Genomic DNA, 14,643 nt, shown 5'->3' on the forward strand with positions numbered 1-14,643 from the left:
ATCAGGATCACGATTAAGTTTAATACAAACTTCATGGTATGACCTACCACAAGTCAGAGATTCTAACTCAGGCAGCTATCATTTGCCCCCCTCTGAGCATGACTCCATGGAGGTCGCCTTCAAGAAGCTGCAGAAGAGAAGATTCGTGTACCAAATGCCTTTCCTCAGCACAAATGACCACATCCTGTGCCACATGGCATTTTTCTGTCTCTGTGGTTAAAAACTGGTACAAATTCATGTATAGCTTGGCAGCGTTGGAATGTTAGTTAAAGCTGTGATTTGAATCTCAGAAGTTTTAGGCAAATAACTCTGTTTTTTGGTCCCTTAAGAAACCTAGAGGTGAAGATGCTGTGGCACAGTGGATAAAGTTACTACTTGCAGTACCAGCATTCCATATGGGCACTGTTTCAGTCCCAGCTGCTCCATTTTTTTTTTTTTAAGATTTATTCATTTTTCTTGGAAAGTCATATACACAGAGAGGAGGAGAGACAGAGAGGAAGATCTTCTGTCCGAAGGTTCACTCCCCAAGCAGCTGCAGTGGCCAGAGTTGCTATGGCGATCCGAAGCCAGGAGCCAGGAGCTTCTTTCAGGTCTCCCACATGGGTGCAGGGTCCCAAGGCTTTGGGGCATCCTCACTGCTTTCCCAGGCCTCAAGCAGGGAGCTGGATGGGAAGCGGGACTGCCAGGGTTAGAACCAGCGCCCCTATGGGATCCCAGTGTGTTCAAAGGGAGAACTTTAGCTACTAGTACTGCATCAGGCCCTGGATGCTCCACTTCTGATCAAGCTCCTTGATAATATGCCTGAGAAAGCAGCAGAGAGTGGCCTAAGTACTTGGGCCCCTGCACCCATGTAGGAGATCCAGAAGTTCCTGACTCATGGCTTTGTCTGGCCCAGCCCTAGCAGTTGTAACCATTTGGAGAGCAAAACAATGGTATAAAATCTCCCTCTCTCTCTTTCAAAGAAAGTGAATAAATCTTAAAAAAAAAAAGAGAGAGAAAGAAAAACACATAAACATATATAATTAACATAAGGCTTTCATATAGTCACTTAATCAGTAAGTATTTACTGTGTACCTACCATGGGCCAAGTACTGTTCTAGGTGCCATAAATACCTAGCAGTGAAAAAGACAGCCCGACATCCTGACTAATGAAGGACAGAAAAAGAGGGATAATAAATAAATAAAACTCCAAAATTATCTGTGATAAGTGTCATATAAATAATTAAAATAGGAAACTGTGTTAAAATAGTTACTGGGTTGTCAAAGAAACACTTTCTGCAGAAATGACATTTAAGATACGATCTGGGTGGTGAGATCTCATAAAGCTTATCAACATAAATATTAGCATGAAATGTAATGTTAATATAAGGAGAGTGTTTAAAATGCACCAAAAAAAGTCTGGATGTAAACTGATGGTAAAGTTGATAAAGACTACCTTTAGGTGGTAGGATAAAGGTGGATTTTTCTCTTTTCTTACTATGTCAGTGAACTTTCCCAACTGGTCTTTGCTTCTGTTCCCCTTCTGGGCACAAAGCTCCTAAGACCTCCTAGAACTTCTTAAATGCTGGGACATCTTGTATCACTCATAACAAGCCCCCCCCTTTAACGATTCACTTATCTATTTAGAAGATAGAGTGATTGAGAAAGACAGAGAGAGAGAGAGAGAGAGAGAGAGAGAGAGAGAGAATCTTTCAGCTTTCAGTTCTGATTCATTCTCTAATTCTTCCAACAGCTTGGGCTAGGCCAAGCCAAACCCAGGAGTTATGAACTTCATTCAGGTCTCCCTAAAGGTGTGCAAAAACCAAAGCAGAGGCGGGCATCCTGGCACATTGGGTTAAGTTGCAACCATCTGCAACACATCATCCCATATTAGATCACTGGTTTGAATTCTGGCTGCTCCACTTCCAATCTAGCTCCCTGCTCATACACCCAGGAAAGCAACAGAAAATGACCCAAATGCTTGGACCTCTTCCATTGACATGGGAGCATCAGAAAGAATTCCAGACTCCTGGCTTTAGCCTGACCCAGCCCCAGCCATTGCGGCCATTTGAGGAGTGAATCACTGGATGAAAGATTTCTCTCTCCCCTTCACTCTCACTCTTCCTCTCTCTGTATAACTCTTCAACACAAATTAAAGAGCAAATATTTAAAAAGAAATAAAGAGAAAGAACCAAGGCTCCCATCAGCTGGCTCCCAGGTTCATTAGTAGAAAATCAGATCAGAAGAGTGGGACTTTAGCCAGTACTTTGACATAGAATATGGGTTTTCCAGGAAGCAGTGCCACAATGCTTATTCAAGCTCTGGTCAAAAGCACCTGAACTTATGCTAATGAGATGGCTTAGCATGGGGCCTCCAGAGAGCCTCAGGATAGGGTAGCTGGTGAACACATGGGGACAGTGAGGGTGCTTTTCATAGGGGGCAGGTGAGCGCTGATCTCCTCTTTCCCATACCTTACCTTATGCAGCTCTTCCATTTGGCTGCTTCTGAATTTTATCCTAGATCATAAACCAGTAACGGTAGGTAAAGTAATGTCCTGAGTTCTGTGAATCATTCTAGCAAATTATCAACCATGAAGAAAGTTGTGAGAACCCCAGATTGACAGGAAAGACAAGTAATCTAGACTTGGTTCTGGTGACTGACATCCGAAGGGCAGTCTTAGGGGGTCTAAGATCTTGTGAGGTCTGCACTAACTCCAGGAGTTGGTCTTAAAACTAGATTGAATTGTTGGCCTCCACAATGACCTGCAGTCTGCAGACACACTTACCGGTGCTGGACCATGAGCAGGATGATGCTGCCACACAGCCACACCACGATCTGAAGAGCTCAGTCATCATCCCATGCTGTCTAACAGTGTGCTCCCTAACCGGCACTCTATCCTCATGGGTAGTGGGTGCCTCTCAAGTTTGAATAAACCCGAACTGGCTGAATTTGTGGTCTATCTCTTTTTTGTATTGTACTGTCTCATTTCTGTCTTATACCCTCACAAATTGTGAAAAAAAAAAAAAAAACAGAGTTAGCATCAAAAGTGGGATTTGTTATACCATCTCTGGCTTACAGAAACGTGATTTTGTTGGAAAAAAGTTCAAAGGTAAGGGATGAGGAAACTCTGACTCCTAAGTAGAAATATGAGCACCCATGACAAAGAGTAGCAGCTGTACTGCCACAAATTACTAGAAGAAAATTTAGGGGCCAAAACAATAGCTCAACAGGTTAATCCTTCACCTGCAAGTGCCAGCAACTCATATAGGCACCGGTTGGTGTCTCAGCTGCTCCACTTCCCATCCAGCTCCTGGTTTATGGCCTGGGAAAGCAGTGAAGGATGGCCCAAAGCCTTGGGAGCCTGCAGCTGAGTACAAGACCCAGAGGAAGCTCCTGATCAGCCTAGCTCTGGCCATTCAGGCCACCAGTGGAGTGAACCAGCACATGCAAGATCTTTCTCTCCATCTTTCCTTTTTTCTGTAAATCTGCCTTTACAATCAAAACGAACAACTCTTTAAAAAATGATAATAACTTCTGGTATTATAGCCTAATTTTTCTTAAGATTTATTTTTAGTGGAAAGGCAGCATTACAGAGAGAAGGAAAGACAGACAGAATGAACTTCTGTCTGCTGGTTTATTCCCCAAGAGGCTGCAACGACCGGAGCTGGGCCAATCCAAAGCAAGGAGCCAGGAGCTTCTTCCAAGTCTCCCATGTGGGTGCAGGGTCCAAGGCTTTGGACCATCCTTTACTGATTTCCCAGGCCACAAGCAGGGAGTCGGATGGAAAGTGGAGCAGCTGGGACACAAACCGGCACCCAAAAGGGGTCCTGGCACATGTAAGGTGGGGACTCTAGCCAACAGACTACCAACTGGATGCCACAGCTTCATTTATATATATATATGAAAAGAGAGAGTTCATCAAATTTGGAGACAGACAACTCCTAGGTATATGGTTTGTTGGACACACAAGGAAACAAAAACTAACAAGAAAACAGTGAAATATCCAATCTCTTGGTTTCTCTTAACAGTAATAGTTAAAATGAAGGGCTCGGCGTGTGGCCTAGCAGCTGAAGTCCTCACCTTGAACGCGCCAGGATTCCATATGGGCACCGATTCTAATCCCAGCTGTTCCCCTTCCCATCCAGCTCCCTGCTTGTGGCCTGGGAAAGCACTTGAGGATAGCCCAAAGCCTTGGGACCCTGCACCCACATGGGAGACCCGGAAGAAGTTCCTGGCTCCTGGCTTCGGATCAGTGCAGCGCTAGCCGTTGCGATCACTTGGGGAGTGAATCATCATCGGACAGAAGATCTCCCTCTCTGTTTCCCCTCCTCTCTGTATATCTTACTTTGTAATGAAAATAAAATAAATCTTTTAAAAAATAATTTAAATGAAATTAGAAGAGTGTTTTACTGGATGTTGATGCTGGACCAAGTTCAGATCCCAGCTGGCCTGAGCTTTGTATACTTGACTCAAAGTAAAGCCAAAATCAAAGCATCACGTGGGAACAACAACGAATAACTACGAGGTCTCTGGTCACCAAAAAGGTGGTCCAATTTGAGAGGAGAAAATCAAGAAACAACTGAAACCAGAGATTACAGTGTAAATGATTTACTGTATTTTATAGAAATGTATAATCAGCTTTCTTTTAAAAAAGATGTATTTTATTTTTTTTATTAGGAAGGTAGATTTACAGAGAAAAGGATAGACAGAGAGAAAGATCTTTTGTCCACTGGTTTACTCTCCAAGTGGCTGCAATAGCTGGAGCTGAGCTGATCCAAAGCCTGAAGCCAGGAGCTTCTTCCAGATCTCCCACATGGGTGAAGGATCCCAAGATTCTGGGCCATCCTCAACTGCTTTCCCAGACCACAAACAGGGAGCTAGACGGGAAGTGACAAGCCAGGACACGAACTGGTGCCCATATGGGATTATAGCACATGAAAGACAAGGACTTTAGCCTACAGCACTGGGCCCTATAATCAGCTTTCTTAAAAACTTTGACTAAAATGGGTTTTGAGAATTTAGGAATGGCATTTAAGTTTTCAAATGCTGAGGAGTGTGACAACATGTTTAGGTTGATCTATAGCTCACGGTGGAACAATACAGATGGTTATACAGCAGGAGTGGGGAACCTTTTTTGTGAAGAGTCATTTGGATACTTACAACATCATTTGCAGGCCACACAAAATTATCTACTTAAAAATTAGCCTGCTAAGGGCCTGGCACAATGACACATGGCTAAATCCTCACCTTGCAAGTGACATGATCCCATGTGGGTGCCAGTTTGTGCTCTTGGCTAACCCACTTCCCATCCAGCTTGCTGTTTGTGGCCTGGAAGAAGTTCCTGGCTCCCAGCTTCAGATTACCTCAGCTCTTGCCATTGTGATCACGTGGGGAGAAAACCAGCAGATAGAAGATCTTTCTCTCTGTCTCACCTTCTCTCTGTATATCTGCCTTTCCAATAATATATATATATATTTTTTTCTTTTTTAAAGAATTTGCATGTTGGGGGTGTGGTATGGTGGTGTATCATACTCTTCCTCTACCTGCATGCCAACAGCCTGTATGGGCCCCACTTTGTCCCACCTACTCCACATCTGACCCAACTGCCTGCTTGCATGGAGGATGGCTCAAGTCCTTGGGTCCCCTGCACCCACACAGTAGACCCAGAAAGAAGTTCCTGTTTCCTGGCTCCTGCCTCCTGGCTCTAGATTGGCTCAGCTCTGGCCATTGTGGCCATTTGAAAATGAATCATCCCAGCTGTAAGCAACTGCCTAGGTTGCCTTGTGCCTAGGCAAGTGTTAACACTACTGGGAAAACAACAGCCATTAGCTTGCAGGTATTCTGAACCTGGTTACTGCCAAATCTGTGTTCATTATACCAGTATGCCAATGGAGTTGCTTCTTCTGTTTTTTTTTTTTTTAATTAATTTATTTTTATTGGAAAGGCAGATTTACAGAGAGAAGGAGATATGAGAGAAAAATATTCTGTCTGGTTAATCATTCCCTAAGTGGCTACAACGGCCAGAGCTGAGCCAATTTGAGACCAGAAGCCAGCAGATTCTTCTGGATCCCCCACGAAAGAGCAGAGTCCCCAGGCTTTGGACCGTCCAACAGTGTCTTTCCAGGCCACAAGCAGGGAGATGGGAAGTGGGGCTGCCAGGGCACCAGTACCCATACAGAGCATGTATAAGGCATGTGTAAGGCAAATCCCAGCATGTGCAAGGCAAGGATTTAGCCATTGAGCCATCACACTGCCCACCCACCCCACCCCACCCCCACTTTTTTTTTTTCAAGATAAAAAGAAAAGGCAGGGAACTCCAGTCCAGGAACTCCAGGAACTTCAGGACATGCCACTCTGGCCTCTAGGTTAGGGGGTTGCACATTGCCCAGGAAAGAGTTCTGGGGGCACGATGGAGTAGATCAGCCTACATGGCACAGGGAATGTTTGACAAGGAAGGAATGATTTCTTGGGTCTTCCATGGATCAGGTTTCTGCACATACCGGTAAGCAAGGAAGTTTAGATAAAGCGGTTTAGAGGGAGGAAACCAGAGGGCATGTCTGGGTTGGCCAAGGCATCACACACGTGTGAAACCAGGGCTGGGCTAAATAGCATCACCTGCTGCTCATTGGCACTCAGAAAAGCTGAGGCTAGGTGCATGCCTGGCTAGGCTAGGCTGCAGTACCTGCCCGTGAGCATCAGAGCAGTGGGTAGACCATGTCAGATTGGGCCACAGCATCCACACGATCACGAAACAGCGGGATCTAGTAACAGATTCTGTAAATGACTGCAGGTTCACTTCTATGGAACTGTAGAATCTGCCAGTTTATGTGGAGCATTGGGGAGCAGTGGCGGGTCGGGCCAGGCTGGACCATGGAACTCACCTGACAGGAAACTACCCGACACTCACAGGAGCTGGGGCTGAGAAAAGGCCGGGTAGGACCAGGCTGCAGCATCCACTGGTGCATGCAAGGGCTAGGACTGAGGGTAGACCATGCCAAGCAGGACTGTAACCAACATTGGCACATGTGAGATCTGGGGCTGGGAGCAGGTCTGGTACAAGAACTTGGGGAACTTCCCAACTAGTCTGCAGCTCCCTCAGGGGAGCATGGGAGTCTGGGTTGGCAGGCAGGTGAGGCCAGGCAAGGCAAGGTTTCCCACTGGTCAGGTTTCAAGACAGCCTTGCCTGAGCCAAACTGGGCTAAGTTTCAGCACCTGCTGGTGCTTGTGAGAGTCAGAATGCATGTGGGACAGGCCAAGCCAGACTGTGGTACCTGCTGTGTCACATGAGAGCTGGGTCTTGGGGTGGGCCAGGCTGGGCTAGGCTGTAGCACCCATTGGTGAGTACCAATACTGGGGCCCAGCCATATCAATTTGGGCAACAGCACCCAATGGCATATGTGGGATCTGGAGCTGGGAATGGGTCTTATAGGGGAACTTAGGGTTTCTCAAAGGACTCACAAACTGGACTGCTGGACTCAGATCTTGGCCAAGAGAAAATCACAGGACATGTGATCTGACCTTGAAGTGTATGTATCAGGACTGGGTTTCTTCAGTTGCTGATGCCTGTGCACTGGACAACAAATCCAAATGCACATGGGGGTGGGAATGAAAGCCAGCTCATCTAGGCCAACAGGGGATGTCAACTGCCTCGTTAGAGGATGAAAAGCAGAACAGGTTGGAAAATTTTCCTGGCCAAACTTTGAATATGTTCCTAGGTCTGTGGATGCACTAAAGTGAATTTTGTCAACAAGTAGACCTTGGAAAATTTTTCTCAACCTTGGAGTAACAAAACCAACAATGTCTCAGGGGTATCAAAATCACTCAAGTAACACCCTCAGAACACTTCTTCCCACATCAGGGTTTCTAAGACAGCATCAAATAACCATAACCCATCCCTGGGTGCTGATGTAGTGTGACAACAAGAGCGACGCTCTCCCCCTCCTGTCCTATGGCAGAGGAGGAAAAAAAATAAAACACATGCCCCACCCACCTTCCCCCATACCTGACCCTCCCTCCCCAATCAGAGGTCAACACAGGCATGCATCCCCCCCTCCCGTGAAAACAACATTTAAAAACAATGTTTCTAAAAGGTGAACCAGTGGATGGAAGACCTCTCTCTCTGCATCTCCTTCTCTCTATAAAATCTGCCTTTCAAATAAAAATAAATCATTCCTTAAAAAAAAATAATATACATGTTGGATATAGTATGTTAAGTAGGGTCACAGAGAAAGAGCAAGGCTTGAAAAGAAGATATTTATTGTATTCGCAGATCCCTGAGGGATCAATAAATGTCATGCAATGTCACAAAAGAAAACACCAGTGTTGGTCAGGGGGGCAGAAAATAGGAATGATGAAAAACTTACATCAGAAACTTTGTTGGGGCTTTGTGGGAAAGGCAAGATAGGACAAAACAGACAGTTTAAAGCTTGATAATTTGATTTGAGCAATTCATGTGCATTTGGGGGCAAAAGGATAGTTTATAGTTGTTTGGGATGACCCTGGCATGATCTAAGGGCAGAATATTGCATTGCTGTGTGGGAATTGGTTAAGGAGGCAATGAAGGTACAGACTCAGGATTGGCCAGTATATATGTAATGCAGGCTCCAACCCAAGCCCTACACAGACACAGTCTCTCTCCGGGTCTTATAAAATCTCAATACCAGAGCATCAAGAATATAGAAAATAAGAAAATAGTGTCGACATAAAATGATGAATGGATGCCACAGACATACAGAAGTCAAGAAAATATTGTTGGCACATGTAACATCATTGTTGCAAAATTGAGCCACAGCCCAGTAAGAACTTGCTGTCTTAGCTTCCCCTAGTGTGTTTTACAGAAGCTAACAAAATTCTCAGATTAATTAACAAGAGTATGGGGAGAGCCAAGAGACTCATCCATCAAAGTGGAATTTTTTAAATGACTGTTAAGAAATAAAGGAAGTAAAGGAAACCTTGGTAGAATGAAAAGGGAAAACAGGAGGAAGGGGAGAGTCGAGGGACTCATCTCCCAGAGGACTTCCCAGGCACCGCACAAATGAAAGAAAACTGGCAGAGCTGAGACAAAGGCCTTAACATAGCACTAAAAAAGGCTGGGGAGACCAAAGGGACCTTTTCTGGTTCCCCTTCAGTAAATGGCCACAAAATATTTAACTCAATATATCTGGTTTGGGAAAAAAAGCTTAAAGCCAAAAAACAAAGATTTCAATGAGAAATATGATCTGAAACGGCTTGGGGCAATGGGCAGATTAACCATGATAAACACTGAAAAAGGGACCATGGTCCCTTGGCTTAACCTCTTGAAAGACTTTTGAGCATGAACGAGTCAGATGGCCAAATATTAGAGAGGAAACGCTTGAGTGACTTCTTGATGTGGAGCTTTGTACATTCTGGTATCAACACTTTTTGGCAAAGCCTAACAGGTGCTTTGGTTCAACTGAGAGAATGCAAAAATGTAAGGGTTGATATGATAAAGATAAAAATTCAGATAAAAATTAAAAGGTTTAAACCAGTTCTGTGTAAAGAGGATGTGTCTCCTTTACCTATTTTTTTTTTTTTTTGAGAATGGATGTTATGTCTTGATTAGGGAACACCTCTCTTACCTACTATTATAAAAACAAAGCCTGTTTATGAAGTCCTACCAGAAGCTGCAGTTAGAAATATGAGTTGACAGGATTAAAGTTGGGAGGACGATTTGTTTGAAGTGGTTGAGTCTCTTTTACCTGAAGAGTGTACGGGGGTCGGACATTGTGTCTGTCAGGGGTGGGACGGGGGATGGAGGGTGGGACTGTGTAAAACAGATGCATGTGAATCTGCCCTTCAAGCAATATGAATGAGAGATGTGAAACGGAAATGACTAAGATGGGAACTTAAGAGGATTACACTGGACTCAGCATGATAGCTCAACTGGCTAATCCTCGTCTCGCAAGCGCCAGGATCCCATATGGGTGCTGATTTGCATCCTGGCTGTTCCACTTCCCATTCAGCTCCCTGCTTGTTGCCTGGGAGGACCATGGAGGATGGCCCAAAGCCTTGGGATCCTGAACCTGCATGGCAGGCCTGGAAGAGGCTCCTGGTTCCTGGCTTTAGATTGGTTCAGCTCTAGTCATTATGGCCATTTAGGGAGTGAACCAGAGGCTGGAGGATCGCTCTGTCTCTCTTTCTCTCTGTAAATGTGCCTTTCCAATTAAAATAAAACAAATCTCTTAAAAAGTATAGTATGGGGCCCGGCACGGTGGTGCAAGTGGTTAAAGGTCCTCGCCTTGCACGCCTGGGATCCCATATAGGCGCCGGTTCTAATCCCGGCAGCCCCGCTTCCCATCCAGCTCCCTGCCTGTGGCCTGGGAAAGCAGTTGAGGACGGCCCAAAGTTTTGGGAACCTGCAGCCGCATGGGAGACCTGGAAGAGCCTCCTGGCTTCGGATCGGCATAGTATCGGCCCGTTGTGCTCACTTGGGGAGTGAATCATCGGACGGAAGATCTTCCTCTCTGTCTCTCCTCTCTGTATATCCGCCTTTCCAATAAAAAAATAATAAAAATAAATCTTAAAAAAAAAAAAGTATAGTATGGACACATTCTCTGCAATAGCTAAATACAAAGTGTAGGCTAGGGGTTCAGTGCAATAGCCTATTGACTAAATCCTCACCTTGCTACTGCCAGGATCCCATGAGTACCGGTTCATATCCTGGCTGCTCTACTTCCTATCCAATTCCCTGCTTGTGGCCTGGGAAAGTGGTGGACAGCGGCCCAAAGCTTTGGGACCCTGCACCCATGGGGGAGACAGGGAAAAGAAGTTCCTGGCTCCTGGCTTTTGATTGGCTCAGCCCCGATCATTGCGGCCACTTGGGATGAGAACCAGCAGAAGGTAGATCTTTCTGTTTGTCTTTCCTTCTCTTTATATATCTGCCTTTCCAACAAAAATAAATAAAGCTTTTTTAAAAAGTAGGCTAGGACTAACGCAAAGCAAGTGAGTGCTTCCTGGTGATAAGCTGGGACTTTGGACTAGAGAAAATCCATTTAAGAGGCAACTACTAGACTACTATCAGACATTACTTGAAACTGTCCTAGGGCCAGCATTGTGGTGTAGCGAGTTAAGCTGTTGCATAAGACACCAGCATCCATATGGGTGCTGGTTTGAGTTCCCACTGCTCTATTTCTAATCCAGTTCCCTGCTAATGGCCTGGGAAAAGCAGCGGAAGAAGCCCTTGTTTCCTACGCCCTGGCTCAGCTTTGACCACTGAAGCCATCTGGAAAGTGAACCAATGGTGGAAGATTTGTTTGTCCCTCTCTCTGTAACTCTGACTTTCAAAATAAGTAAATATATCTTGGGGGAAAAAAACCCTGGAGCCTGACACAGTAGCCTAGTGGCTAAAGACCTCACCTTGAACATGCTGGGATCCCATATAGGGCGTTGCTTCTAATCCTGGTGGCCCAGCTTCCCATCCAGCTCCCTGCTTGTGACCTTGGAAATGGAAATCAGTTGAGGACGGCTTGAAAGCCTTGGGACACTGCACCCATGTGGGAAACCTGGAGGAGCTTTCTGGCTCCTGGCTTCAGATCAGCTCAGCCCCAGCCATTGTGGCCACTTGGAGAGTGGATCAGCGGATGAAAGATCTTTTTTTTTTTTTTAAATCACCATAGGAATCTGATAGGTGTATTTAAAGTAGGTCAGATAAATATTCATCAAAAAACTCCTAACCAAATTTGGAATGTGATTAGAACCAGTGGACAGACATCATGGTGTGCTTCCTTGAGGCACCTCTTGCTTGGATCCATGCATGAGTGGACACAGAAGGATGTGCTGTGACAGTGAGGAAGTTTCACTAAATTCAGATGTATTCTTTTTGCACACTCCGAAACACAAAATACCAATAGAATTGTGTCTGTCAGCAAGAGACAGAAACTGCAGACTGTCTTTGGAGAAGGTACCCTGGAAGAAGACCTCATGCAACAATGGGAAGTCAATTACACTGAAAGGTCAACCCTGGTAGCCCCCAGGAGTTAATGCCAGGGATATACACAGATCCTAGGCTGGGCTTTGCTTACCTGGTGGTAAATACCAAAGGTCAACAATACCGTACAGGAAACAGAGCATAAAATATCTCACCAATTTGGACCACAGAGTCCCACTTCCTCAGGTCCAGGAATAGTATTGTGTACAGCCCATAATGGGAAATAACACATGGATTTCCCTAGAGGAATAGTGTGATAGAGAATTGGAGAGGCCAAATGAAACACCAACTGCCTAAGACAGGATGAGGTGTAGGCATGAAGGGCTGACTTACATATTTTGATTACTGTGTGTGCTTGTATTCAACATGAGCTAAGGGAGTATCCTCATTTGGTAAATTTTCTTTCTAAGTTTGTGGATTCAGGGAAGAATTCACAAACTTAAAAAGAATCCACAGTGTTCAGGAGAACACTGGTATGATGACTATGCTTTGCTTTTTTCTTCTACACATTACCTCAATTTTTTCCTTCCTATTAAATGCAGTGTCTGCAGGATGAGGCAGGGATTCAATGATCAGTGCTAGAAATGAAGATGGTTTCAGCTAGCAGAAGCTAGCATGGGGGAATAAATCTACCAAATTAAACTGCAGAACTACCTGGAGAGTGCATGACATGGGAACAGGAGTGGGCCCAGCAGGGAAACAGTAGGCACCTCCCTTACGGGTTGCCACTCTGTCTGGTGAACAGGAGAATCCAGACTAGGGCAGGCATGGCTAGACAGAGAGTGGCACCCTTCAGCAGGTGTGTGGGCTGGATAGTGGGACTGGTTGGATTGAACTAGGCTTCAATAACCATTGGCATGTATGAGAGCTGAATGGGATGTGAGACAGACTGAACCAGTCTTAGGTACATACTGGCAAGCATGGTATCCAGGGCAGGGGGCAGCCTGGTGAAGGTTATTGGGAGTCATCCCAACTAGGCTGCATCTCCCACTGGTTTATGTGGCCAAGTGTATGGTGGGTAGGATTGGGATGGGTTCCAATACCCATTCCCATTGGTTTGTGTAGAAGACAGGGCTGGAGGAAGAACTGACCTAGAGATTGCGACCACCAGCATATGCATAGGCTGATAGGGGTGAGGGACTGTGCTGGACCCTGCATTGGCAAGCACACTCAAAAATCTGGTCTGGGATCACTTCAGATGAAGTTTCTTTGGGGATCCCCCTAATTGAACTGCCAGGTTCAGAATCCCAACCATGAAGAGAACTGCAGGTTCCATGGTCTGACTGTGAAGTGCGTGTATCAAAGCTGAGCCTCCTTAGTGGCTCAGACAGAGCAGCAGACAGCATATCCAGGTGCACATGGAGGATATGGTAGTACACTGGAGCCTGCAGGACAACTGGCACCACAACAGAGGACAGAACAAATTGATCAACAATCCCAGCCAAGTGCTGGCAGTGAAACTCTGGGCAAGTGGAGACGCTAAGGTGGACTATGTAGGCTGGTGGATTCTGAAGAGATTTCATCGTGCTTGGCAGAACAGTTGAACTATCGAAACCACTTGAGCAATGCCCTCGGAGCACGTCCCACAAAGGGACCCTGGGATGGTTGGGAGGGTGGGTGTGGCTTCTCCCTTTGTCTCTCCCCTACCCCCAGATACAGGAAGGAAAAAAGAGAATGTGGAAACAATGGCCTTACCCATTTTCCTGTAGCCCCTGATCCTTTAAGCCCTAATCAATTATGTAAAGATCATTAAAAGAGAGAGAGAGAGAGAGAAAAGAAATGAAGATGATTTCTGTACAACAAAATAAAGTTTAAAATATTTGTCAGAATTGCTAAGCACCTGATGAATGATGAAGCAGGTTGTGCCCTCACCCTCTAGAAAAATTGGAGTTAACAGTGTGTGCAATTATACTGCTTGGTGGTAGAAGTAATTCATCAGTTCTCTACCCATGTAACTGTATCCTGTCAGAATGAGAGTAGACTGCAGGGAAGGTACTCACTAACGCCCACAGTCTAGACCCGCATGGTAAGCGACCCTAATATTTCTGCCAAAGGTGGAAATGTTTGGAGATAAGGACAAAGAACAGTTGGGGTTACATGGCAAGTTCTGTGAGTCATATTAGAAAATCACTGAACCTCAGTAGGTGCAGATTGTGGGGACCCCTAATTTTGGGGTCACACTGGACAGAAGTATAGATTATATGAGATTGATAAGACTGAAGTGGGTCAGTCTTGTGGGACTGACTACTTAACCTGTGCTCACTCTAGGATATCAGAATTGAATTGAACTATTAGACACCCAGTTACTGTCTGGAAACTTGAGGAATTTGTTGTTTGTTAAAAAAAAAAACCCACAAACTTTCTGCCATGAAAAAGAGTAAATTAAATATTATTTTAAAGAAATATAATTTGAATATAAGCATCTTAAATTCTAATATTTGTTAATATTCTATAACAAACTGTTAAATTCTAATATTCGTGAAATAAAAAAAAATTTATCAGTTCTAAGAAGCCCATAAAAGCAAGTTTTCCTTAAAGAACTAATTTCTTCTTCACACCAAAACTTACCACACCTACAACCATTAGGTTTTAGTTTATCCACTCCAGCTCACCTCCTGTATCTTCATCTTCATTGGCTGGGCCTTCTGCATTGTCCACATTTTCTATTTCATGACATTTGGTTAAGTTGTAGTCATTCAAAGCTGCTGGACTTTCTA

The 14,643-nt window shown here is 44.9% G+C and overlaps 1 protein-coding gene across 2 annotated transcripts in view; it reads right to left on the minus strand.

Moving 5' to 3' along the window:
- IKZF3 (IKAROS family zinc finger 3) overlaps positions 1–14,643 on the minus strand; it is a 104,519-nt gene that overhangs the window by 61,642 nt on the left and 28,234 nt on the right. For both annotated transcript variants that reach the window (XM_041001409.1, XM_041001408.1), the window contains exon 3: positions 14,539–14,640. In XM_041001409.1, the coding sequence (XP_040857343.1) occupies positions 14,539–14,640 (102 nt within the window). The remainder of the gene's footprint in view (positions 1–14,538; positions 14,641–14,643) is intronic.

This window comes from Ochotona curzoniae, unplaced genomic scaffold (assembly GCF_017591425.1).
Source record: "Ochotona curzoniae isolate NIBS_2020 unplaced genomic scaffold, NIBS_Ocur_1.0 scaffold_2453, whole genome shotgun sequence".
Taxonomy (NCBI): Eukaryota; Metazoa; Chordata; class Mammalia; order Lagomorpha; family Ochotonidae; genus Ochotona; species Ochotona curzoniae.